This window comes from Amblyomma americanum, chromosome 7 (assembly GCF_052857255.1).
Source record: "Amblyomma americanum isolate KBUSLIRL-KWMA chromosome 7, ASM5285725v1, whole genome shotgun sequence".
Classification (NCBI taxonomy): domain Eukaryota; kingdom Metazoa; phylum Arthropoda; class Arachnida; order Ixodida; family Ixodidae; genus Amblyomma; species Amblyomma americanum.
The window spans coordinates 31,585,496-31,612,087 of NC_135503.1; the positions used below are offsets into that span (position 1 = coordinate 31,585,496).

General features: G+C 47.1%; 1 protein-coding gene across 1 annotated transcript; it reads right to left on the reverse strand.

The window, feature by feature from the left end:
- Positions 1 to 11,229: 11,229 nt before the first annotated feature.
- LOC144098800 (putative U3 small nucleolar RNA-associated protein 11) lies at positions 11,230 to 19,196 on the reverse strand. The gene is made up of 9 exons (XM_077631671.1): positions 18,704 to 19,196; positions 18,523 to 18,584; positions 18,326 to 18,428; positions 18,135 to 18,248; positions 17,911 to 18,004; positions 17,356 to 17,483; positions 15,184 to 15,294; positions 12,914 to 13,005; positions 11,230 to 11,488 (listed from the first exon to the last, which is right to left on the reverse strand). Exons 1-8 carry the CDS (start codon positions 18,761 to 18,763, stop codon positions 12,916 to 12,918), a joined length of 762 nt encoding a protein of 253 aa, XP_077487797.1. The 5' UTR covers positions 18,764 to 19,196; the 3' UTR covers positions 11,230 to 11,488; positions 12,914 to 12,915.
- Positions 19,197 to 26,592: the final 7,396 nt, after the last annotated feature.

Consider the following 26,592-nt stretch of genomic DNA (forward strand, 5'->3'; position numbering starts at 1 on the left):
TTGGCCGCCTTAACAAAACGCCGAGGATTTCGCTGCGTTTTTATGGAGGAAAAACGCTAAGGCGCCCGTGTGCTGTGCGATGTCAGTGCACGTTAAAGATCCCCAGGTGGTCGAAATTATCCCGGAGCCCTCCACTACGGCACCTCTTTCTTCCTTTCTTCTTTCACTCCCTCCTTTCCCCTTCCCTTATGGCGCGGTTCAGGTGTCCAACGATATATGAGACATACTGCGCCATTTCCTTTCCCCCAAAATACCAATTATTATTATTCGCTGCGCTTTCCGGACCCACAGATGGCGGACGCTATGACGTCGGCGCAAACTATGTATATACGCGCTCTTCGTACAATAACGCTTATTGATAGTACATCGCTCGTCCCGTTCCCTCACTACATCCATGCTCGCCTTTTTGCGTCATTTCTTTCCAAAATCTGCACCAACAAGCCCTGCAGCTACAAGTACTTCTCAATACTTCCTCAGGCACCCTGGCCCTCACAGACATTTAACCTACGCAAATACGTTCCCATCTTCGCCTTGATCTGCCTCCCACGCCACATGCACCACGAACTCCAGGCTCCCCGACGACAGGCCCGCGTTCGCTACCGCCGCAGGCAGCAAGTACTACAACGATACTACGGTAGTAAAAGTGGACGCGGCCTATACTACCCTCTCCCCTACAAATAAGTTTCCGCGGCGGTCGATCACTTCTACTACTACCTTGCTGCATTCTTTGAGGCCCCTGACCCAGCTGCGACGGAGGCTATCGCCATCGTACTCAGCATTAAAGCACAGGACAAACAAATGCGCAACTCCCACATTATCATCGATTCGCGGGCTGGGTGTCGGGCCTCACTAACGGCCGAGTTCCCAAACTTGGTCTCCGCATTTTGGGCACCGCCCTCAACCAAGATCATGTCATCACCTAGGCCCCCGATCACGAAGGCCCAGAAGGCAACGTCAAGGCTTACATCCTGGTTCGCGAATACACCAGCCGAGCGGAGACTTACAGCCCAGACGTGTACCACCTTTTCGACTCACTGCTCTAAGGGCCTGAGACTTTATACGAGTCAATGACGCATGTATACCCTCTCCCCACAAACAAGTACCTTTCTTCGCTGGATGCCTACATGCTGCGCCGAATCCAGACTCACCAACCTCTATCACCCGCCGCGGTGGCTCAGTGGTTAGGGCGCTCGACTACTGATCCGGAGTTCCCGGGTTCGAACCCGACCGCGGCGGCTGCGTTTTTATGGAGGAAAAACGCTAAAGGCGCCCGTGTGCTGTGCAATGTCAGTGCACGTTAAAGATCCCCAGGTGGTCGAAATTATTCCGGAGCCCTCCACTACGGCGCCCCTTTCTTCCTTCACTCCCTCCTTTATCCCTTCCTTTACGGCGCGGTTCAGGTGTCCAACGATATATGAGACAGATACTGCACCGTTTCCTTTCCTCAAAAACCAATTATTATTATTATTAACCTCTATCATCTACACCGCCTCCACCCAACACTATACATATGGATGCACGCTCGCAGTGCGGCGCCACCCTTACCTTTCTCCATATCACATGGACATGCACCCATAAACCACAGCACATAAAGCCGCTCAATGAGGCCTTGGAGAGCAAAGGGGCGTGCCGCTGATCAGCGGTATACCCTGGAAGCCCACGGGGCGCTCATCGCCTAATCCACAGCGTCGGCCACAGCTAAAGCCAAGCTGGTCTAGGGTCTTTAGCCACAGGCGCTGGGGTCTTGGACTGAAGACTCCACCCGCTTTGCTCCAACCACCCTCTTCCTCTTAATAAACGTTTATTCCCACCTTTCAACTGGCAAGATCTCTGGCTGAAAGTTCCGATGCTGGGTTGAACTCCACACAAACGCCGTTTGGCTGCCTTTAAGCGGGTACGCGGCAAATAAAATGTCCAATTTGATTAAATTTTTTTCTTGTGATCCACCGTCTTTATCTGCCTCGTGACGAAAAATTATACAGACCAATTCACGACTCTCGGGAAAACCGGTTTTCTGCGCTATGGGAAGAACGTGGGGGAGGTTGATCCTCAATTATTTTGTGTACTAGGAGCAAAGGCCAGTGCCAAATATGGCGGCGTCCATCGACATCATTTGAAGCGAAAAGCTGCACTACGCTAGGTAAAGCAGTCATAGCGTAGGCCGTAGAATGACCTTGAACGACCTTTACCCCAACCACGTGAGCTCTGTATAACCATATGTGGTACAGTTACGGTGTCTAACCCTTGACCCCTGACCTTTTTTGAAAAGGTCTATATGCAGTAGAAATTTAGAAAAAACACGGTGTTCTGACGTGTGGATGCAGAAAATTTTGAGCGAATCGTGCTTCTGGTGAAACCAGCGCACCGCGGATTCCGCGGCTCTCCGGCCATGAGGTACTGGAATCTTTGTATTACTGCGATGAGATCGGAGCTTCTGATGGCTGCAATTATGATATATTTTTCAACAAAGGCAAAAGTAAACGAGGCGACCAAAAATTTTAACAATTTGAGCTGCAATCAGCCGCTCGAGTCGCTTGGCAGCCAGAGAAAGCCTCCATTGGCTGAGGTGCGCACGCATCGGCAGCATGTTGGACGTGTGCGCGTCATGATGTCAGGGGATGCGCGTCATGATATAAGGGGTTACGCGTGTGTCATCTGCTGTGGTCCCTAGAAATATGCATCAGCTTCGGTGCCGTATTCGGAGTCATCAGTGTGAGTGATTGGCGAAGAAGGAAAGACTTCATCTTAAATTTTTTTTTAAGCGAAAGTTTTACTGGCCTAGCGGTTTGTATATATTACTTCTCCCCCTATCCTCTCTTCCTGTCCCCTTACCTCTTTCATTTCTCCATTCTGCCTGCTATCCTTTTTTTTTATTCCGCTGGTTTTTATATATTACTTCTCCCCCTATCCTCTCTTCCTGTCCCCCCACCTCTTTCATTTCATTTCTCCATTCTGCCTGCTATGCTTTATTTCCGCTGCCCCAGCTCAGGTGCTTCAGTATCGATGGCAGATGCCGGGGCTAGCAAAAATCTTTTCCTTCCTTTTTACTAGTATTTTAATAAAAAAACCACTACCACCACCACCATTAAAAATTTCGCTTTAAAATTTTGACTACCGGATCTTTAACGTGCACCGACATCGCACAGCATACGGGCGCCTTAGCGTTTCGTCTCCATCGAAACGCGACCACCGCGGTCGGGTTCGAACCCAGGAAAAAAAAGCAATTCTCCAATTTTTTTTTCCAATTTTCAATTTCCCACCCTGCCAACCTGGCAGGTGGCAGTTAATGGTTGATCGCGAGAGGTTGGTCACCCAATGAACGCTGCGGCCTATTGCTGCAGTGTCGCGTGTCTGCCACAACGTTGTCAGCGCTAATGCACGCAGCCCACATCTCTCTCAGCACCGCCACGCACCTCAAGCGCGATTGTGGCGTCGACTTACACAGTGAGCCATTTATGCGCTGTTCCTTTCCTCAAAATCATCGGCGTCTAGAACGGTATCAACACCAACGTCAATGAACACAATGAAAGCCGACAGCTTTCGCTTTGTATATCCTGGATTAGCTGAGGTAATGAAAATGTTTTTGAAGTACCCGCCGCGGTAGCACAGTGAAAAAAAATGGCTGTGGTTTAGCTCTGCTTAACCCTAGTAGAATTGTGAAACCTTGGTTTCCTCGGTACGTCGTCTACGGAGCGTCTCATTCCGACGCTCACGAGAACTCAAACCGGTTTCTTCCGCAGCTAGAGTCACTCCGGGACGTGGCACGACTCCTTCTAGCCGCATCTTCTTTACGACGCTTCTCGAGTAGTGCGGCGCGTTCTTCTGCCCTCTCTTGAGCGCGTTGTCGCTTCCTCGCTTCGTTCTGTCGTTGTTGCGTCTCTTTCGCGCTCCCCGTAACGATTACAACACACTGAGGCGAAGCTACCACGAGGCGACACCTCCTCTCCCTCTACCCCAACGGAGCACATCTGGTGGAGCGAGCGGCGATGGCAGCGGCGTCGACGGCGGCGCCATCTGATGGAGCGCGGCTGCGGCGTTGCTAGGCAATGGCGGCTCAAAGTCGTTCGTCGGCCACGGCATACTGCTGAAGTGCGCGACGAGCCGAAATGGCTCGCTGGATGGCGTAGTAAAGCCTTCGCTTTAAAAATGAAATTTGGTTTTTGGGTAAAGGAAATGGCGCAGTATCTTCCTCACATATCGGCGGACACCTGAACTGCGCCGTAAGGGAAGGGATAAACGAGGGGGTGAAAGAAGAAAGGAAGAGAGAGGTGTCGTATTGGAGGGCCCCTGGAATAATTCCGACCACCTGGGGATCTTTAACATGCACTGACATCGCACAGCACACGGGCGCCTTGGCGTTTCGCCTCCATCGAAACGCAGTCGCCGCGGTCGGGTTCGAACCCGGGAACTCCGGATCAGTAGCCGAGCGCGCTAACCACTGAACCACCGTGGCGCGTAAGGTTAGGACGCTCGGCTACTGACCTGGAGTACCCGGGTTCGAACCCGACCGCGGCGGCCGAGTTTCGATAGAGGCGAAACGCAAAGGCGCCCGTGTGCTGTGCGATGTCAGTGCACGTTAAAGATTCCTAGGTGGTCGACTGATTGGACTAAAAAACGTTTATTGCCAGCACTGAGCCCTAGTGGGCAGTATACAAGATGGCTTCGAGCCCATGGCTCTCAGCGACCTTGTGAGCCCACTCATTGATTCGGACTTGCTTCAACGGGTCTGAGTTGGCCAGTACAGCCTCCCACCGCTCTAGAAAAGGGACTGGTAGTAGGTCCGCCACCCGCCGCGGTGGCTCAGTGGTTAGGGCGCTCGGCTACTGATACGGAGTTCCCGGGTTCCAACCCGACCGCGGCGGCTGCGTTTTTATGGAGCCAAACGCTAAAGGCGCCCGTGTGCTGTGCGATGTCAGTGCACGTTAAAGATCCCCAGGTGGTCGAAATTATTCCAGAGCCCTCCACTACGGCACCTCTTCCTTCCTTTCTTCTTTCACTCCCTCCTTTATCCCTTCGCTTACGGCGCGGTTCAGGTGTCCAATGATATATGAGACAGATACTGTGCCATTTCCTTTCCACCAAAACCAATTATTACTATTAGGTCCGCCGATGGCGGCTCCTTTTTGCAGCTCCGTAGAATGTGGTCGTATCCGGCTATCTGGCCGCATTCTTTGCAAGTAGGATTGTATTGCGTTGGATACATGTGTGCTAGTCTCGACGGGCTAAAGAAGGCCCGCGTCTGGAGCCGACGCCACGTTACCTTCTGGCTTTTGTCGAGCTTTTTGTCTGGTGGCGGGTAGATCCTCTTTTCCAGTTAAAACTGATTGGCATAGTCGTGAAAGGATATGAATGCATCTCTCGTGAAATTTGGGGACTCAACCCGGCTCACTGCTCGGCTGACACAACCTCGAGCAATACTGCGAGCCAACTCGTTTCCCCTGTTCCCCGAGTGTGCCGGCACCCATATAAGTTCCACCTCTCTTTGGTCCCAGTCTTGATGTCTAAGGATTCGTTCTGCCTCCTGTGAGATCATACCCCGCGCAAAATTGTTTGTAGCCACCTTGGAGTCGCTAATTATGGTGACTGCTTTGGTGCTGGCCATTGCCATAGCGAAAGCCGCCTCCTTCACTGTCCCTGAATTTTGTTTTGACCGAGCCAAGATTCCGGGTCCTTGGAGTAAGCCTTCATCGCAGAGGACAGCTTTGAAGGCACTTTTCAAGTTCTTGAAGGACTCAGGACTGAGTGCAAGGTTGTGAACTATCAGTGTGTGCCCTGTGTACCCTGCAAGTAATGGCCAACGGACATGTGGAAAAGTGTTCATCTCCCTTTGTTCTGTCCCCTTTCTATCCCTCCGTTCCGCTTCCGACATGTAGGGTAGCATACCGGGCGCTGCCAAGTTAACCTCCCTGCCTTTCCATTTGTCTTTCTCTCTCTCTTGTTTTGATCAAACAGGCTGTTAATGTCACCCGAGTCGTTCACGCCCTCGAGCACAAAGGAGTCGCCTCCTTCGTATTCCGCCGCGTCTACTATAGGCTGTGTTGTCGAGCCTTGGCTTCAAGTGCTTTTGCTCTTGCTCTCCTCCTGCCCTCATGAAATGCAGGGTGCATGTTTTTGGAATTGGTTTAATAGTGAGTAATTTTCACAATTCGGTTCGTAATTTTGCCTGTGCGTTTTTTTCCGGGATTCTATCAAGAAGTCCTAGAGTGCTTAGGATCTTCCTCCCCGTGGGTGAGGTTGCGCTCCTTAATTGCGCAAATATATGTGCCTCGCATAGTTCCGTGGTGGTGTTGTAGATCCCCAGTTTAAGAAGTCCTTCCGTAGGGGTGTGGTGGGGCAGCCCCAAGGCTGCTTTATATGCCTGCCTTATGATCCCGTCTATTATTTTCGGCCAGCCCTAGCTTGAGGTAGGAGAGGCGTATACTACTCTGGCCTATCACAAAAGCCTGAACCACTCAGCACAGATCTTCCTCTTTTGTTAGCTATTCGCCTTATGGGCCTGGCTGTCATGTTAATTGTCGATTTAAGTCTGTTTATTGTCTTTGTGTTCTTTCTACTATTCTGTATTATCAGTCCTGGGACCCTGATTTTGTCCACTCTGGCTACTGGCGTCCCCTTTACCTCCACGAGAATGTCTCCTGCGTTTGTATCATGTTTGCTCTGCCCCCAGGACCACCAGAAGTTCGGATTTTCTCGGCGAGCATTTTAACTCTGCCCACTCCACCTATTCCTGAACAATATCGATCGCCTGTTGGAGATTTTGTTCTATTCTATTCCCCATTGTTGCCTGTGTGCGTCCATATTGTTAGGTCATCCGCATATAGCGTGTTTTATCCTTTCGGCAGTCATCAGTAGTGGCAGTAGGTTCAACGCCAGGTTGAATAAGAAAAGAGAGAGCACTGAGCCCTGCGGGGTTGCCCTTGTCTCCCAGTTTAAAAGTTTCGGACTTGATGTCTCATAGATTTATTTCTGCTGTTCTTTTCTGTTAGAATGTCCGTTAACGTAATCGTAGGTTCGCTTTCCAGGGGCAATCTCCGCTAGATTAATTAGTGTAGCCTCGTGGTTGACGTTATCAAAGGCTTTATGTAGGTCGAAGCCCAGTATATTTTTGGCACCCCCTTTGTTTGGCGGGTCTATGATGTCTGCTTTGAGCTGGAGCATGACGTCCTGTGTGGAAAACTTGCTCCTAAAGCCTAGCATCATTTCAGAAAATACCTCCCTTTCCTCTGCGTATTCCTGGAATCTGTCTAATATTACATGCTCCATCAGCTTCCCCAGGCACGACGTTATTGATATCGGGTTGAGGTTGCCCACTTCAAGTTTCTTCCCAGGTTTTGAAATAAAGTTCACTTTGGCATGTTTCCATTGAGAAGGTAGACTACCTCATTTCCATATTTAATTTAGGTAGTCTGTGACTGCCGTGACCGAGACTAGATCTAGGTTCCTTTGGATCTTGTTAGTTACCTCAAATGGCCCCTCCGCCGACGTGGTTCTTAGTTGACTCATCGCTCTTCATACCTCCGCTATCGAGACCTCCTCATCTAGCTCTGCGTTCTCTGCTCCTTGGTAAGCTGGAGATGAACCCCCTTTGTCTGTGTTAAAGTATCTGCTCTTCAGTTCCTCTGTTAGGTCCGCGGCCATTCCCTGGTATTTGTGAACCAATCGTTTCAGCTGCCCCTGTGCCACCGATTTAGTTTCTCCTGGGTCTAGCAAGTGGCAAAGAAGATGCCACGTGTTCTTGCACCCTAGCTTCCCATTCATTTCATCGCAAATCTGTCCCCAGTGTTGACACTGAAGCTCGTCTGTGTAGTCTTCTATCTGTATTTCAAGTGTCGATATTCTCTTTAGACTTCTATTGTGCTTCTGCTTTTTCCACCTCTTCACGAGGCTCTCGTGGGCTTCCCACATGTGGGCCAGCCTCGAGTCTGTGATGTCATGTGTGGTGGTTGGGGGGTCTCTCTAGTATGTCTGTTAACATCTCTTTTGAGTGTCTCGACCCATTGATATAGATCTGATATCTCCCTGGGAGCGGTTCTGTCCCTCACTTTTTTGAGAGTACCCCAGTCTGTCACTTTTGTTTCGTGCAGCTTCCCCTTTATCGACCTGGTTTGAGTTTCAATCTCTATTATATAGTGATCACTACCCAAGGTGTGTGCTGTGTGTGTCCATCTCTCACCCTCTAGGTCTTTGCCTAGTGTCAAGTCTGGGGACGTGTCTACACTGACGGTATTGTCTATCCTCGTGGGGTCTTGTGGGTTGTTTAGTAGTGCGAGCCTAAAGTTTTGGATTTCTGTCCAAAGTTTCTTACCCTCGGGGAGGCCGTCCGGTATCCCCATGCCGGGTGCGAGGCATTGAAGTCCCCTGTGATTACTAGTCCTTTCTTATTAGATAGTCTAATGGCCTTCTGTAAGAGGTCCACCAGCCTTGCACCCCGGTTTCTCGGTGAGTTGTATAAATTCAGAATAAAGAGACTGTTGTACCCTTGTGTGCTTGGGATCATTTCTAACATGATGTAGTCCTCGCTTGTGTTTTCGAGTGCATGTTGTGTTGCCGTCAGATTTCTCTGCACCAGCGTGGCCGTGAACGACTTAGGTTTGTGCTCCCCTTGTACTTCTAGCAGGGTGTACGCGGCGTAGCCAGTTAATTTAACCGCGCCGCTCGAATCCTGTAGGTTGATTAAGTCCGGTGCCTTTATGCTTTTTTAAATGTATGCCTGCAGGTTCCCTCTTTCTGACTGGAAGCTTCTGCAGTTCCCCTGTCAGATTCTGATTTGTTGGCGAGGGGCCATGATGTCCTATAGGGGCTGTTCCTAGGTGGTACTGCGCCATTTCCTTTCCCTAAAAACTAACAATTTTTTAAAGAAAGGAAATGGCGCAGAATCTGCCTCACATATCCCCAGACCCCTGAACCGCGCCACCGTAAGGGAAGGGATAAAGAAGGGACTGAAAGAAAGAAAGAAAGAGGTGCCGTAGTGCAGGGCTCCGGAATAATTTCGACCACCTGGGGATCTTTAAAGGGCCACAGAAAGGGGTGTTTGAGCATGGCTTTAAAATGCTTGCACTATATAGAGTGCAGGCCACCAAGCGTCCATGCTGCGTGCAAGACCTCAAAAGCGAGCGGTAAATTTACAATACATTTTTAAATACTCCCGCTTTCTCACCTCGCAGTGACGCGCGTTGCCGGGCTTTCGCACGAAAACCTGGCAGACGACGTCACGTCTTGCAAATGACGTCAGCAGCTGGGGGTTATCATTGGTTCACAGCGCCAAATTCTTTCAGACGTCACGCGTTACCGCGGCCACTCCGCGCCGCAGCCGGCGGAGGTAGCGAAGGGGCTGAGTGAGTGGGGCCGGCAGAGGAGCGCCACCATTTTGGTGTGCGAGAGGAGAGGAAAAGGCGCGACGACGCGGAAGTTAAAATTTCGTCTGCATATAATTCAGCTTCCACAAAACGCATTAAAATAATTCTTGCCTGGGGATAATTATGAACCGTCGTCTTTTAACATCCCAGACATATCGCACCTTTATTGAGACCCCCTTTCTGGGTCCCTTTAATGTGCACTGACATCGCACAGCACATGGGAACCTTTGCGTTTCGCCTCCATCGAAATGCTGCCGCCGTGTTCGGGTTTAAACCCGGGTATTCCGGATCAGTAGCCGAGCGCCCTAACTACTGAGCCACCGCGGCGGGTTCTGAGCTAATGCAACTGACAAGCGTCACAGAGTGAGTGAAGGAAAAAAATTGCAAACTTTTTGTTACTTTCTTTTTTGCTTCACTTACTTTGTGACGCATGTTAGTTCCAACGCGACAGTGACCAAAGCGGTTGCCACCGCCGCTATCGTGCTGACCGTTAGTGGAGCGCATTGCCCAGGAAGGTTTTGGGCATTTGAGACTGTTTTTGTCACAAATGTCGCACAATAAACATTGAGAATTTTCTCAGCTTTCAATTAAGTTTTGCAGTTGCAATCATCCATCCCTACAGCATTTGGTAACGAATGAGACCAGAATTCTGTTTTTAGCACGAGTCCTGAGACGTTGACGTTGAAGAGTGCAATAAAGCTCTCAATTTTTTCTATGTACATGTTTTAAGTTTTGAAAGTTATTTCTGCAGGAAATGTTTTTATGCAGATAGGTGAGCTGAAGTTTAACTTTTATTTTATTAATTGCTAGGCATCTAAAAAAAGAACTACCAGCTTTATTGCACAATGGGACAATAGGTTTAGTGCACAGCAGGGCTTTGTGAACATGCAGACACCAAAACGGGGACCGATTTACAGGTTTGGAGGGGGCAGCTGGTACGGGGGGATCCAATTTGGACCATCTATTTCTACGACTTTTTGCCTAAGGATTGAGTTAAACATAGTTTTCATGTGTGAAATTTCTTGCCAAGGGGGAAGAGACAAGCACCCCCCTCCATAAATCCACCTCTGCACTAAAAACTTCCGTGCTTTTGCCTTAACGATGGATAACTCACCGAATTGTCATTACTCAGAAACAATAACTACCAGGTTAAAATTAAATGCTGTTCAGAAATCTGCATAAAAGCTAAATAAATACCTGTATCAAATTTGGTTACACTTCCTGCATAAATAGTGAGAACATTTCTAATTTTCACGTCCCCCCTTAGACACTGCTCAACATACCGTATACTTACGGGCTTCATTTTCGAATAAAACCAGATTTTACCTGATCCATGCATCCTGAACAGATTTCCTTAAACATGGGTTAAGGTGTGGAGACACTGAAAATGATTCTCAAAAGTTCGCTGCACAGCAGTCATAATAAAAGGTAAGGCTATAACATTTGCAAGGAATCTCAAATATAGGCAAAGCTTGCATTAGAGCTCAAAACTAAATTGAAGTTTTTTTAGTATTTTTAGTTATTTAATTTCTGCTAATGCACCTTTTTCTTGAAATCTACTATCTGCAAAGTGATTAAAATTTTCTATGACAGTAGCAACCAATGCTTTACACAGCTGCCACTAAAATTATGGGCTTCAAACAAAGACTAAATTTGTTTTCTTCTCTTTATTGATGCAATAAAATTTCCACTCATGAATGCTTTTATTTTTTTTAGTGAGAGAAACACAAACGAACTCGGGCTATTGATTCTGGTTCTAGTTATGTAAATGGCATTGATTAAAATTTGTGAAAAAATTTTTTTTACAACTTATAGTCCCTGAGAAAAAGGCAAACAAGCTTCCAAAAATGTTGCTTTGAGAAAAACACCAATAAAGTGTCGGAAATGATTTTATTTCCCAGAACTACACAGAAGAGCTACAGGAGGAGCCCTAGTGGCTGAAAAATGTATTACAAACAAGGCCAAATTCTAAACACAGATCAAAACTTGTGTTTCTGATAAGTTCAGAGTAATTAATGTTTGCAAACAAAGAGACCACGCCGAGATGCACCCACTTTTGCAGTTGATGTGATGATGAAAAAGGACCAAAAAATCCGCGCTGAAATTGCGAGCATCCAAGTGTAATACGTTTTCTGAAAAATAAAGAAATTCTCTATCAGATGGTCTTGAAATTTCGAAACTGAATTTTTGATAAAACAAAGTCTCACACCACTTTAAACACAATTTATACACGAAAATAAGCTTTCTAGCTAACTTTATTTTGCTATGCAAAAAGCAGAAGACAGTGCAAGAAATTTAGCAGATGTCTTGTGCTTATTCTAGAGGTGTGTTTTCAAAGGCCACTGATAATTTTAAACTTCTTTTAGCACATTTTATTTGTGACAGTTTTTCATCTGAGGCCACGTTCGAACAGTACATTCTGAAAGTGAGAAACCAAAACACAGATCCTGATTGGGACTACCCACGCAAACAATGTCCTACCCACGCAAACATTGTCCTGCTCCCAGGCTCTTCTGTGTTGAAAAACGACTGCTGTGATGTTGAATGTTTTTGTAGAGTTTAGACAAAGGTAGCCAGGTCTTGCACAGTCGTGTAAATGGTGCACAGCAGATGATACTGTACACAACAAAATAATTGTAATGAATGAAAAAAAAAAACTCATGGTAAAAGTTTTGCAGTGTAACTAGCCAGTTCGAGACTTGTGTCCAGCACAAAAAAACGCTTATATTACACTGCCTTTGGCTGAAAAGTATGACCCCATAAAACCTGAATTATTTATTGAACCTCGTGTCGAATAGCCCGATTTGTACCCAAATTCCAGTTCGAAAAATATCACCTAATTTTAACCCCATTATTCCCAGTTTCCAGAAACAATAAAAATTGAAAACGAAGGACCCTACATAATGTATGAGCTGCAGTCAAAAAAGCGTACATTTAACTCTTTGGGGCACAAGGTGTGCTTTTTGTAAAGTGTGCCTTTTGTTGAGTTGTCAGCTTACTCATATTTGAAGACTCATTTGTTACAATGCACATTTCAACTTTGTGTCAGTGGGCAAAGCAAAGGTTACAGGCAAAAGAAGATAGCCATGGCAGTTGGATCAAGACGGCCCAACCAGCACGCCTACAATAGATTCATTGTAAGAACAATGCAGGGTCTTCATGATGTGAACCAAGACCTTGGACCTCACGCGCAATGCACAACATATTCACGTGCTTGCAAGCTGAGAAAGACAGGCTGTAATGGAAAGTAAAGCTACGAGAGACCAGTGACATGTGCTATATTCCAGGAATGTCCATTTAGAAATGCCTTGTCACAAGATATTAAATTATTAGAAAAAGCCTGAGTCAACCGTTTCTCTTTTCAATTTTTTGAGTGAAGAAGAAGAGGTCATAATAATATGTGTATTTCCTGATGAGAGGAGAAATGCTGCAGAAGCAGACCTGTAGCCGGTTCAAGAACAATGCAGCAATGCATATTCTCTCCTTTTTCATTTCTTCCTCTGTTGCACTGTGTGGGAGACCATACATTATAAAAATATGAGAGTGTAGTAACCTGCCTTTATCGCTTTCTTTCTTTTTTCCACAGGTAGATTGGTGCAGCATCCTTGGTTCCTTCTTTCACCTTTTTGACAGGTGGGTTCTTCTTGTCCTGGTAAAAAAATAAATAAAACACTAAGTTGCAAATTACTTCAATACAGGATAGAGGAGTGTGACTTTCCTATTTTGCACAGTTCAGACAAAGGTAAAGGCATCTTAAATAAATGGTTACTAAATTATGCCACTTATACCACAAAAACCTGTGTATAATACCCCTGTCACACGGGCATTTCGAGGGCCCTCGAACCGATAGTCTATCGACTCAAAGGCGATCAAGCGCTGCCACACGGGCAGTTTCAATGGCGATCGAGTCAATAGCCTATCGAGTCAACGGAGTAGCGCAGAACTCCATCGAGATTTCGAGGGCCTTCGAGCGCTGCCCAAGGTTGCTAGCGTTGCTCCGAGCGGCGCCAAGCGCGCTTTCGTACACGACACATTCACGGTGCAGAAACATGAACAAACATTATTCGCATAAAATTTAATGTAAGCAGCTTGTAAAATTATTTTAAAAATATATTAGAGTGGTTTTAAGTGCATTAAGCGCATTAATTTTGCGTTGCAGTCTTTGCGTTGCTTGCGTACTTAACGTTGACAACATGGCGGCACCCTGCCCGCCCGCTTCACAGCGATAACAGCTTCGTCGCTAATCCCTCAAAGCAATATCGTGTTCTAAGCTGTTGTATTCGCCTTCGATTTGCCCATTCTTACTCTCGCATAAAGTTTCAAGAGAAAAATAGCTCTTGTTTTTCAGATATCATGGCGATTTCCCCGGTCTTAAGCCTGACGAAGCAGCGCTCCGACGCAGTTGGACTGGCTTGGTTTTGGCTCGTCTTGTATTAGAATGGCTACAGCAGTGTCTGCATCTGTCCGTCGCGTACGCCCAATTAAAAGGATTTTAAACGACATGCGCGTATGCGTGTATTTAAGCATTTCGTATACATTTATCAAATATTTTTGTTATTTTTGTAAAATATAAAGTAGCGATTGTGGCGCCGCACAAGCGTAGAGTGAGACACGAGAACCATTTCAATGGCCATTGAGATTTGCCGTGTAGCAGCGGCGAGTTCGATGGCGATTGAGAATCTCGAAGACCCTCGACTCGAGGGTGATTGAAACTGGCCGTGTGACAGGGGTATAATACAAGGTTTTTTCCAGACAAAAGCATGTCAAATTTCCACCTCCTATTATATGCAAATGTGAAAAATTTTCGTCCAAAATCCGAAGTTACTGTTTCGTTATTATTGAACGCAATCACCATCATGTATCCAGCAAGAGGAGCTGCTATCTAGCGGTGGCGTAGGTCAGTAGTTTCGACTGCGATGCCAGTTCACTATGCTGACCTGACCTCGCGACACCCACAATGGTCGCACATTGCATGGTATGGGGACTGCGAAAGTAGCACTTGACTGCTTTTAAAAGGAGAGCAATCGTAACTGCCGAAAGTATCGGCACCGCATCAAGTGCTGCTACATGGCCTGGATGAGGTAGGGAGAGCCTGCATTACTGCTGCTGGATACGGGCCTCTCCAGCCACGCTGCATAGCTGGATCATGGACGCTTGGGCCAGCATTCCCAAGGAGTTTGCTGGTTTCAAGAAATGCGGGATATTGAGCACGCCTGTACCGAAGATGTGTTTCTATGGAAAGATATCGTGACAAGGGCCTCTCGTAAGACAGCTCACCCAACGACAATGATCACTAAAGCTCAGACTACAGACATTCTCGGAGCATGTTCACTAGTGTGTATGCAGGAAGCGGTCTGGCATGCTCGTGGCACAGTGCCTCTGTATCTGCTGCTCACGCTACACGCATCGCATCCGGCACACCGGTGTACACAAATGATTGGAGGGCGTTTGGCTTCCGCACCTTCCAGAATGTCTTCAAGCTGACTGCCTTTCCTCACTCGCATTATACGCAGGTGAAAACTTTTTCCCATTTTTGCTATCCCCAAATTACATCTCATATTATATGTGGGTCCATATTATATATGGGTTTTATGGTAATTTCTCACCTCTTTGTAAGCATATGAGATGGAGCTCGCAAACACAAAATGAAAAGAACTTTTGTGAGCATGAGGGTTGTGCAAGATGAAATTGGTACACTGAATCCTGCTGTGCCACTGCGAATCAGTAACACTGGCAGGTGGCTATGACTGAATGAATTATGTACTACATAAAGGCACGATGGCAGATGAAAAACTTGACGATGCCAATCAGATGCAGATGAACTTACAAGAAGTTTCTTTTTCATGGTCATCTTTTGCTCAACCACTATGAGTTCCTTCTGCCTCTGCAATCGCTTGGTCAGCTCTCGGTAGCTTTTCTTCATCTCGTGGGTTGCCTCCTGAAAACAAGGTACCAGCATACATAAGCAAAAGGCAAAAACAATGTGCGTCCCAAAGGAACAAATCACAGGAGAGCTTTTTGGATAGCTGATCAGAAATCCCTTCTGCAAGCAGGCCAGCCATATTGAAGAACTTTGCACGAAACTAAAGGAAAGGCTAAGTAAGCTGTAGAAACCCAGTAACTATAAACACAAGGCTTTATGGAAAAAAAAAAAAGAGTGGAGTATTAGTTTTTAGGGCAAATATGAGATAAAGAAGTAGTGATACAAGGAGTGTAATGTCACAAAGCTGCATCTGAGTTATGAGAGTTACTGTAGTGGAGGAGACTGGGCTATTTTCGGCTATATGGCATTCTTTAAAGTGCACTGACACCACACAGCACAAGATGTCATACCAAACTAAAGCACCGCTACAGATACACTGCAATGTGCTTTATTAAGTAGCCAGATTCTTTGATATGCAAACATCTCCCCCTGATTTGCCACTTGCAATGGCTACTTTACCAGAGAGTACTTTTCTGATGCAAATCATTTCAGCTGTCTATGTCCTACTGTGCTGTGAGAAAAAGCAATGCAGTTCAGACGGAAGCACATGGTGACACTTTTGCCCTGCACTAGAAGCTGCAAGAAAACAAAGCATACAGGAGTGGGGAGAGATGGCAGTACCTAACTTGATCTGTAGGAGATGCTGAGGAGGGGGTTCACTACAAACTAGCGCACACATGAATGATGTGGAGTGTAACAATTGCTTACACAGGCAAGCACGGTGCCTTTGTACCTTTGCACAATTAAAAATGGTGAGTATGTTGAATAATTAGGTCTCCCAGACTGTGCAAAACTATACCTGATTATTCAGTGGCACTGAACTTCATCCAAGGCTTTAGGACACGTGTAGTTTTGATCCAAACTCTAATGAAACCCGCTAAATACCAGCGAGTCGTGAGTGGCATGTGTGTACAGTACTCACGGATTGAAATAGGACATTCGGAGCGCGTGGCCGTCGCTTCATGGAGCGCCGCCCGTAGACGCTCATGGAACCAAGGTGGTACATTGTGGTATGGCGCGAGAGGGAGAACATCTACAAAGCAGAATTGTTCCTTCCAGTAGCCAATGAGCCGGCCTGTGATTTACCACATGCCTGCGTGGCACTGCAAGGCTAGCGCTCCGAATGTCCTATTTCAATCCGTGAGTACTGTACATGAGAAGCTGAAAAACAACAGCCTCAAGCACGCTCAGTTTTTTAGCAATAATTTCCCCTCTACAACTACATGAGAAGCATATGTGACAATAGTTTCCTTGAGAGTGAAGAAAACACAAATGTAACTCGACAGATAATGAAACGGGATGCTACCAAGCCACACTGCACGTGTCTTATGCTGCATGTCATGAATCTGGCAACTGCACCAAAAATGGCAGGGGGCAGTTGATTGCTTCATTCAGCAATGCACATGAATTTACGTCACAGTTAGGAAGGAATGTGTAGAACCAAGCATGATACAATATATAAGAGATCATTCCACAAAGCTACTCTCATTTACTTTTTCCTGTGACTCCCCCCCCCCTCCCCTCCTCTCCAGCTACCAGCAGCCTGGAAAGTAGAAAGGAAAGGCTGTCATAGAACATGCAAAATTGCCAATGCTTGCCCAATCAAACATCCTGATTCAGTGCTTTCCTTTCTGTGAAGTGCTTATAAATGCACATTCCTCATCTCTTGAGCAAGAAAAGCAGCCAGTAGTAGCCTTTTAGTTTCAATGATGTGTCAAAGACTATCGTAAAAATACAAGAGCCTCAAATGATAGCGAGAAGTATAAAAAAGAACTCTGGGACGGGCAAACAACAGCGTTTGGAGTCCTCACTGAATCAATCAAAAAATCTCGCTCTGAACCATGTGAGCTGTCCGTATTCTCCCTATAAATCTACAGAAGTGCCATATATGGTTGCATGTAGCATAGCAATACTGAAACCTCCTCCTTGTCAGAAGGCAGTATGAGCACGTGCAATAGCCAACACATGTTTTGTGACATTACTCATGGCTGTAGATTTTGATCATTTAATACTTGCCTTAATCACATCCTCTGGAATGTCAGCTATGCATTCCTTGTGGAGCGTCTCCAGTTTGGGTCGGTTGAAGGCTCGGCCCAACAGGGACGGGTGGGTTCGAAGCTTTTCAGCAAAATCAAAGTTGCGAGCTGGAAAGCAGAAAATGAATAAGTACCACGCGGAAGCTTGTGAAGTTTAATTACGTAGCAGCAAATTCATCTCGATCAAAGTTGAATTGGAGCATTTCATGTTATGATGAAGGCTTCTGCCCTTCATCCGAGTGTTTCAGGTTGAGGACACAGCTCTTCAGAATGCATATTCTTTTTATCTGGTGCGCAATAACACCTACACAATGACTGGTCTGGCAATGTACTGATTATAATCGGTGAAATGAGTCATGTAGTGGTCCTTACATAGCATGCATTCACAAGCTTTCCCTTTTCTCAAGGGCATACAGTATGCCGTAAGACGTAGCAAATCACTTGCAGCAAATATGCTGTAGTCGCAACCAGTGGCAAAGGCCCTTTCAATGTGTGTTGAGAATCAGCAGAGAAGGGGAAAAAATTTTTCAAATACCTTCTTTTTTGGTGTCAACAAAGAACGTGTGGGTGTTCACGTGCCCGCTGTCATCACCGAGAAGGTGCAGGTTTGCTTTCAGTCTCGCAATTTTCTACAATAAAAAGAAGACAAAAACGCCAAAGTCCATTTGTCAAAATTTAGTGATCACTAATCGCTGCAATGAGCAACGATAAGTGGAATGACCCGGAGTGTACAAGACACGAGGAAAGTTTGAGATATACCTTGGCTTCTGACACACGCTTTGCGGTGACGTAGTTCAGATCCTGCGTCTGCATTAGCTTGAGCTGAGCAGGCGTGAACTCCTCGCCCTTAACTCTGTCGTGGTGTTCGCCTCCCTGCGGATTTAACAGAGAATCAGGACAAGCGCACCGGCAAAACTGCTTTCACAAAGCATCGAGGTCTAGGGACTTACATCAAGCTTAGAGTTGACCATGTGCATGTAGAATTCATCTGGGTTTTTTGTAAGCGCTCGCTGGCGCAATCGCTTTAACCTTAACTGCTTGTTCTGGTAGTCTCTGTAACAAAATAGTAATGAAACGCACGGGTAAAGAAACAACAGCTGCAGAACGTCAACATCAACAGGCCGGAAACGATATCGCAAGACTTCACCTCGCTCGGAGCTTGTAATCTTTCTTCTTTTCTAGAACGCCCAAGTGACGCCGGGCCTCAGGCTGAAACGCACAAAAACCACGTAAGTCGTTATCAGCAGCAACAATCACATAGGTTAAACCGTTAAACGTCGTCGTGCTTCCCAGCTTGGCGAGAGATTTTAGAGTACGCGTCTGGTTACCTGCTGCCGCTCTTTATGAATTTTCTGGCTAGCCTTTGCAGCTTTTGCGAACGAAGACATCCTTGCAGATCTTGGTCACGAGCACGCAGGCCAACGGCGAGTAGTAAGAACACAGAATCGAACAGAACAGAAGACACACACGACGTGTGAATGCTACTGAAAAAAAAAAGGAAGATTTGATGGAAGCTGCCAAATTTGACTGGCACTGACGATGGGAATAACGGGAGCACAGACTTAAAACGATAGTGGCCACAGGAATTAGATTGTTTTTTAAAACTGATGTAAAGTGATTTGTTAAATTTATTTGATCCCATTGTGCTAAAAAAAGTTTTTTTTTTTATGCTTAAAGGAGGTACCAAATTCACATGCGTGGTTAGCGTGGTAAAGCGGGTAACGGCGTTCTTACACCGTTGATTCAAAGACTAAGCGCAAATTCTAGTAAAAATTCCAGACTGTCGCCACCTGCGAGCCTGTCATGAAAGCATGAAACTGCAAAAAGCACACAGTAACGACTTATTTATTATATTCAACAGTGAGCCTATAATGGACTAGTGTTGCCATCTGCCGGAAAGAAGCGAGACTAATAGCTCGAGGAGCAGCAGAGCGGTTGTTTAAATCACTTCAAATATTTCAGTTTCTTTTTCTGTTAGTTGCACTGAACTAGGTCATGCAAGATGCGCCGCTGTTCATAGAATTGCTGAGATATTAATACGGTAAAGGACCGCAACATCTTTTCCCCCCTTTTGTATTTTTTTCAACAATAAACCACTACCAGTCGGAGAATCACTGGTCAACGTTTTCAAATAAGCTAGAGGTGCAGAACGAGATATTTAGATTAGATGTGGAAAGAAGGAAATTAACATAATAGTACCGATACACTGTATAGTACCCCCCCCCCCCCGAAAAAAAGAAACAATACTGTAATCCATGATTGCTGACACTGTGGCAATTTCCTAGGTAAAACCGAACATTAGATTAGCAAAGAGAAAAATTTTGCTTGTGTGTATCCTTTTGACAAATGATGCGCTAGGCAATAGAATACATGTCACTAGATATATTTGTCTACAACCAATGAATAACTTTTAATTGCATTTCTGCTTGGTGATGTTTTGGTATCGGTTTCATCGACCGAACGATGGCTTAACGAAGCGATCGAATGAAGCGGCATGTCGAAATGGCCGCATGCTAGCAAATGCACACCATATGTTAACAACGCAAAACTTCAACTTACTGAAACTGTATCCTCCACGAGTCTCGAAGCGGTAATCAGAGCGCGCACGCCGTAAGCCGAGTCCTTACAAACCGGCCCTGACGGAAAACTCAGCGGCCCCGGAGCCGGTCCCACAACAGTACAGTGACGTCCTTAAATATAGACCACAAGCTAAATCGGCGAATCCTTCCCCCACCGCACAAGTAGCTGATGCGGGAAGAAGCCGTAGCGTGTAGGCAGCTACAGACGAACACATGCATGTCAACCTCTTGCCCACATACCCCCCAAACCCAAGCCCACAACCTGAGCAGTGGAGGCCGTGCTGTTCAACTCAAGCCTAGAGGACCAAAGACAGCTCATTCAGCGGGCGCAGCAAACAGCTAAGGCCGTAGGAGTCCTGGACTAAGGACCCCTCCCAGTTCAGGACTTGGAGCCCGAAATTGGAGCGAAGACTTGATGCCGGCGCGCCTCAGAGGCAACTAAGAATGCCACTAGGTGTCTGTCACATATAATAAGAAATCTGAGATAAAAATTATGAAGGAAAAAGGTGTGAAGAAGACGACGTGGATTAACCGAAGAATAAAGAAGAAGCATTCGGTGAGGTGGAGAGAGATGATTGGTGGAGAAGAGAAGAAGGAGAAGACGACGACAAGGCTTACGTGTACTAATAGCCACCCGATTCTTGGCCGATCCCCCAGTGTGGGTATGTGCCATCTTTTGATAGGCTAACAACAACAATAATGCGAAGGCTATAAAAGGGCGAGTGAGAGCGAGGCGGGGGGGGGGGGGGGGAGAGAACAGAGAAGCGGAGGCTCCGGCGCGTCAGGGACGCTTCGGCTGGAAGAGAACGACGCCGGCTACTCCTCCGGTGAGCTCGCGTTCTACGGCTTCGCATCGTGGACTTCCTGCCGTGCCTGAGCCCGTTCCGGGGAGTCAACGAAGGACGCTACCACCTGCTACGGCCAGGGGTGTCTCCAGCGCTGTCGCCACCCATCCGGGTGGTGCCCCCAACGCCAACAACACCGGCATCACATCCACGGGCGCTTGGACCAGGAGCTTATACGACGCAGCCAGCGACGCCAGCCCAAGCACGTCGAAGGCCGCCTCGACGCCGGCTACCGGATCCATACAACGCCGCAGCCGCACCGAACCAACCGTGAGCACGAACGCCAACCACTAACAGTAGAACACTAATAGTAGACGCTGGTAGCAGTGTTCCCGGGTAGTGTGTATTTTTATTCTTTGTGTTTTGTGTTAGTTTTGATAGTTTTGTGCTCTAGTGTGTGTGTCACGTAGGGTGTATTAAATGTGTGTCTGTGTGGGTACACCTGTCGCCTAGTCCATTCTTTCGGTCCGTGTGTTCTCCGAGGAGATCCGTGACAGCGTCACAGTTGAGTGACCTCACAAGCGTGGAAAGGCTTGGCATGCGCTGACGCGTTTCTAATGCATTTGCCTGGCTACGGGAACAACGCCGTGTTCAAGTTGCTCGTTCCGATAGGGCTTCCTTAACTCGAATTCCGCGTATTTCGAGCGGGCAGGTAAGAGATAATCAGAGAGCATTGGAAGAGGCTTTTCTCCTACAGTTGCCGCCATCCGGTTGATGATAATTCGAAACGCTCCCTCCTCTTAGAGTTAGAATTACTGACGCTCAACTAATTGGCAAAATCTGCATGAATTGCAGCATTTACATGCTTGCTCGGGACGACCGCTGCTAACCGAGCTGCTTTCCTTTTTTTTTTCAGCAACATATATCTCAAGTGTTCATTCGTTTGATTTTCCTTTTTGTTTTCTGGCATATATGGTAGGCTCTATACGCGTCACTGGCAGCAGTACAAGTGCACGTGGTGGAATGTTAGGAATGGATGCGAAAATCGTGCGTATCTCTCAACGTTTGTTCAAATCGCTGCAAAATCTTGTCTTCTAAGAATATTTTTTTCTTTAATTCATGCTGCACGGCGCCACAGTCGAATTCGGCATATGGGAAAGTAGTGGTTGCAACTTGTATAACGCTTTAGTGCTCGCTTCGGACACCGTCGGCTTCTGTTTAACAACTTTATTTCCCTTTGCGGAGAGCGCCTCAGATGAATCGAGAAATCACAAACAAGCACCTCCCTGTTTGGTGACCAGGGGGGACGTGCTCTGCAAACCAAGCTATTTCCTGGCGCGTCGCGCAAAACGCTTGCTTGGCATCGTAACTCTTTTATCGGAAATCGATTGTCGTGGTGTCCGTAGGAGCGCGGAATTGAGAGAATGAAAAATAAAAGAAGTGAACGAAACTATAGGCAGGATGCCGCCGGAGCTAATCGAATCCAATTTGATTCGATCTGGAGTAGGGAGCAAGTATACGTTCAACTCTCGAGTGCTAGTCGACCCGGTTCTGTCCAGTTTCGGATCGAAAAACACATGGATGCCGACCGGGCTGCGCGGAACCATATCACGCGTTATTTGGCAAGTCGACAGGCTCTTTTGGTAAACACAAAACCTCAATGCTGGATAACTTTTTGAGAAAGCATCTGGTGCTGTGTCGAAAACTTGCACATTGCTTCCTGTTTGACTAATATTGAACCAGCTTCAGCTTGTATAAGCTGCATAACTTTTTGTAAATTGCATGACCAGGCCAAAAGGTACCAGCAATTATCCCGATTAGGCAGCAAAATCCAGCTTCGATCTTACGCCGAGGCTACAGAAATTAATTCTCCTCTAATGTGTATCTTTTATCTCTTTCTTGCTCATAAGCTCTAAGCACACTACGTCATTCGCTAGTTCTTTTTCCCGTGCGTGCATAGCTCTCACCTGTTCTAATTCTTGCTATCAATCCTTTCTGTACTTCTCCCTATCGTCGTCTTGTCCCCTTTATTTCTGCTGGCAGCAGCTCGGCTGCTTAAGGTATTAGATAGCAATTGCCGCGACCGGCAACATATTTTCCTTCCTTTTTGTATTCTTTTAATAAACCAATAGTACTGCTACTACTACTACTACTGCTACTACTACTGCGTTTTAGAACGACCGCTGCTCGTAAAGAGATTCCCGGTAAAATGCATGACCTAGCCCTTCAGTTGCCTAGAGTATCTCGTCGATCGCATGCTGTGTATAAAAATACAGTAAATTGTCAGCTCAATAGATCTGGCTGCATGGTATCATGCGAAGTTTCTTCCTAGCCGCATAGTATATCAAGAAGCCCCTGACAGCGCAAGGTCTGGTGAACTTGTATCCAAAGTATTTCACGCCAAAACAGCAATTTTTGCTCGGTGGTGGACCTCGTGCAGCGCTATTTGTGCGCTGGTAGCCAGCATGTAGCCAGCATTTGCCGCGCTTGTATAAGATGATGCACGCACGGCTGTCGCCTGTGACTACCGCGTCGCCATCGGCTGCCATCTCGACGACCATTCATGTCAGACGTCTCGTCACGAGCAATCTCGATGTGTGGCTTTGCTGCGCAGTCGAATGGCATAGGAGGTATTCGCGTAAGTCACGTGCGACATTTTATGATGTAGGGTGCAGTTTCAGAAGCCGGACCAGGTGACAATGAGCAGACTTTTTTATGGTATGCCTGCAACTTTCGATTTGCTCCATGCAATACAAGATAGCGGACACTGTGATGTCGCTGCAAACCCCCTGCGGCCGATTTCGGACACTTGGCTCTTTGGTTTGATTTCCAGCTGCTTTCGTGTTCGGTTATCCGGTGTCTTCGATTCTCCATTACCTTTCTATGTCAAACATGTCTGCGTAAAGTTTACCCCTTTGCGCTCATATAGAGATTTTCCAATATGTGTGACATGCTTTACGCCAGTTCAAGTCTGTCGTGCTGCAATGCATGCGAAAATTACGAGTGCAGGCAATGGGCCGCGCTTGATGTGGTTGACAAATACGCTGCCGAGGCATGACCGAGAGCCACTTCACTTGCTTCGCCAATGAGATTCGAGTTGAGGCTCTCGAACGGCAAATCGGGAAAAATTCGTACGTACGAGTGTATACGGACACCGTAAGCTGCGCGGACAGGACGAAGTCCGTGAGCACAGCGGTCCTGAACAAAAGAGGAAACAAGCAAATCGTCGGCTTTATACACATGAACTCCAACAGGATGGCAGTAGCGACAGCTGTCGCATTTGTCACCTGCTACATATCTCAACCAATGCGGAGAAAGGAGACGCCAGGACCTCGGCAATCATCGGCGACTCGAAAGCGGCTTGTCGGACGTAAGCGTCCGCATAATGTGGACACAAGCGAGACACATCCTTCGACATTGATCCACGGACACGCTCCCCCTTTTACGAATCGACTGGACGACAGGTCACTCTCCTCTTTCTGGCAATTTACTGCACCCACTCGATCACCCCAAAGCGGGCCTACCGGCCATTAGGGAGAGAAACCATGCACGGTTTATGTCCTGCAGGACATTCAATCAGGGAACCGCATACGAGAGAAGCAAGCTCGTGCCCCTCAACACCGCCCACACACACCCTCACATGCATACTCATACTACAGACACCGAGGAAGAACACTCCCTCCACTAAACAAATCCCTAACCAAAGCGGAGGCCACAGCCTGGCACCAGTCCGAGACCCACGCATTCCCAAACCTTCACGACAATTACCTCTTCTTCCCGACATAATAGCGCAGGCGCTGTCCAACAAGCAACATCCCTAGACCTACCTTCGTTCACGCCCCGTGGAAATGCCCGCCCCACGGGGGCAACAACCAACCATCCCCTACCCCACTTTCTCCTCTTAGGACGCTGCTCAGTCTATAGCTCAGACCTGCAAGAGCAGTAACAATTGATTGAACTGGCGCATCAGATTGCGACAGCCGATGGAGTACTGGACTAAGGAAACCGCCCGAAGAGGAGGGCGACCATTAACCCTACAATCTAAACCCTTCGGACTGAATTAAAGTTTACAAGCACCCCTTGGAAGCTTAAAGATTGCGCTCGATTACTCGCTGCATGCGACGTGGCGGCTCTTACGTGGTGCGGTGACTGACGGCACAGTGCAATATAATTTGCCATAGCTTGTGAGTGCTTCTTTATAAAGCGCCGTGGCACGAAAAAAAAAACGAAAAAAACTAGTTCGCCCATCTCTGATGGTGTGTCGGTTGCAAGCCGTTCGTTGTCGATGGCTAGTTATGTGCGTGCCCACCCTCACACTACGGACGGAGTAGACACGAAGGCTAGCGAAGGAGGAAGTGCTGGAAAGGATAGTATAGGGCTTGATTTGACAAAACGGCTTCATGTGACTGGCGTTGAAACAGTGGCCGAGAGACGAACTGGATTAGGCTTCGATTCAAAGCACGCGACACGCGCACTAATTTCGGTCACGCTTCGCTGATAACACATTCTAACCGGCGCTGCCCCTTGTGTTTGCACAGTCTTGGACGGAGTTAAGACCTTTGTGGTGCCGCAGTCGCAATTGGAGTCGTCCCCAGCGTTCCTTCTGGCTTCGCCGTCTGTTCATTTTGGCCCGGGTGAAGAGAATTTAGTGCTTTGAAAACTAGACCGTTCCGTTTGACTACGTGATTCTTAACCAGAGCCTGCGCGGGTACAGTGGAGCTCGCGGTTTAATGGTAACGCTTTGTTTCGTTAGAGAACGAGAGTAACAACTGACTGGCAGCAGACGTATGTTTTTTATTTTGTATACCAGCGGTGCTGCGTGCACCATGGGACCGCATTTATTCTATATTCTGCGGTACGGCAAAAAAATAATGCAGAAACAAGTAAATTGGCGGAGGAGGATGAGAATCTGGCATTAGTTAAGGTGAAAAAAAGTTCTGCAGACATACTTAGGGCATGCTTACATGTGGGAATGCGAAAGCTGGCGCATATGATAACATCCGGATAACATAACTTTCGCAAGCTAACCTCTAACTTGACAATCACATGCAAGCTATATGCTACGAGAAATCGTACGACACCAACCGAAACAGTGTACGAGAAACGGTTGCGTCGCAATTTTGGTACGAATGTCGGGAAAAAGATATTCACCTCGAGGAGTCACCATACGTTCACAGTGATATGCCAATGGCTTCATCCACTCTCTTCAGTCCGTAATGTGATGCACACTTCGCTAGGCGGGAGGCAGTGAATTTGTGAGAGCCGCGATTAGTACGTGCTGTACAGAGTTCAGCACGTCAGCTTCTGGACCAGATCAGTTTTGAAACTGCATATATTCACTCGGGAATGAGAGTCGCGAAATCCGAGAACCCGGAATCTGACGGTGGCGCCTTCTTTGAGGCCATCAGTTTGCTATTAACGGGTCCCGGTAACCCCCCCCCCCCCCCCCTTTTTTTTTTCTAAAAACAATACCCATGCTTCGAGCTTTTTCCGCAGCCGTGGAGTGATGTAATGTTTGTTTTCTCTACTTCTTCGTTGTCACACAATTGGAGAGCCGACAAGAACGAAAGCACAGATCGCACAAGTATTAATGAGCTGCTATACGGCAGGAAATTCATGCCTTCTGTTACTACGAAAGCAAAGCCCCCACAAACATCACAGGGCATGTATCCTAGTATCGGATACGAGGAATGCGTTCAACGGAGGCCTACCGCATTTGTCGCAAGCTCTTATGTCCGGCAGCTGAAGAGACCATTCAGCAGTTCCAAATAAACAATTGCACAAAGATGGCAACGTTCAAATTGCCTGGTTCCGTGCAAGTTCTTGGATTAACGAAACACATTAGTCATGGAT

Coding starts and splice junctions, on each gene's coding strand:
- LOC144098800 (XM_077631671.1), bottom strand. CDS start 18,763: ATGTCTTCGTTCGCAAAAGCTGCAAAGGCTAGCCAGAAAATTCATAAA. Junction 18,585..18,703: donor TTCATAAAGAGCGGCAGCAG/GTAACCAGACGC, acceptor TGTGCGTTTCAG/CCTGAGGCCCGGCGTCACTT. Junction 18,249..18,325: donor TGGTCAACTCTAAGCTTGAT/GTAAGTCCCTAG, acceptor TTAAATCCGCAG/GGAGGCGAACACCACGACAG.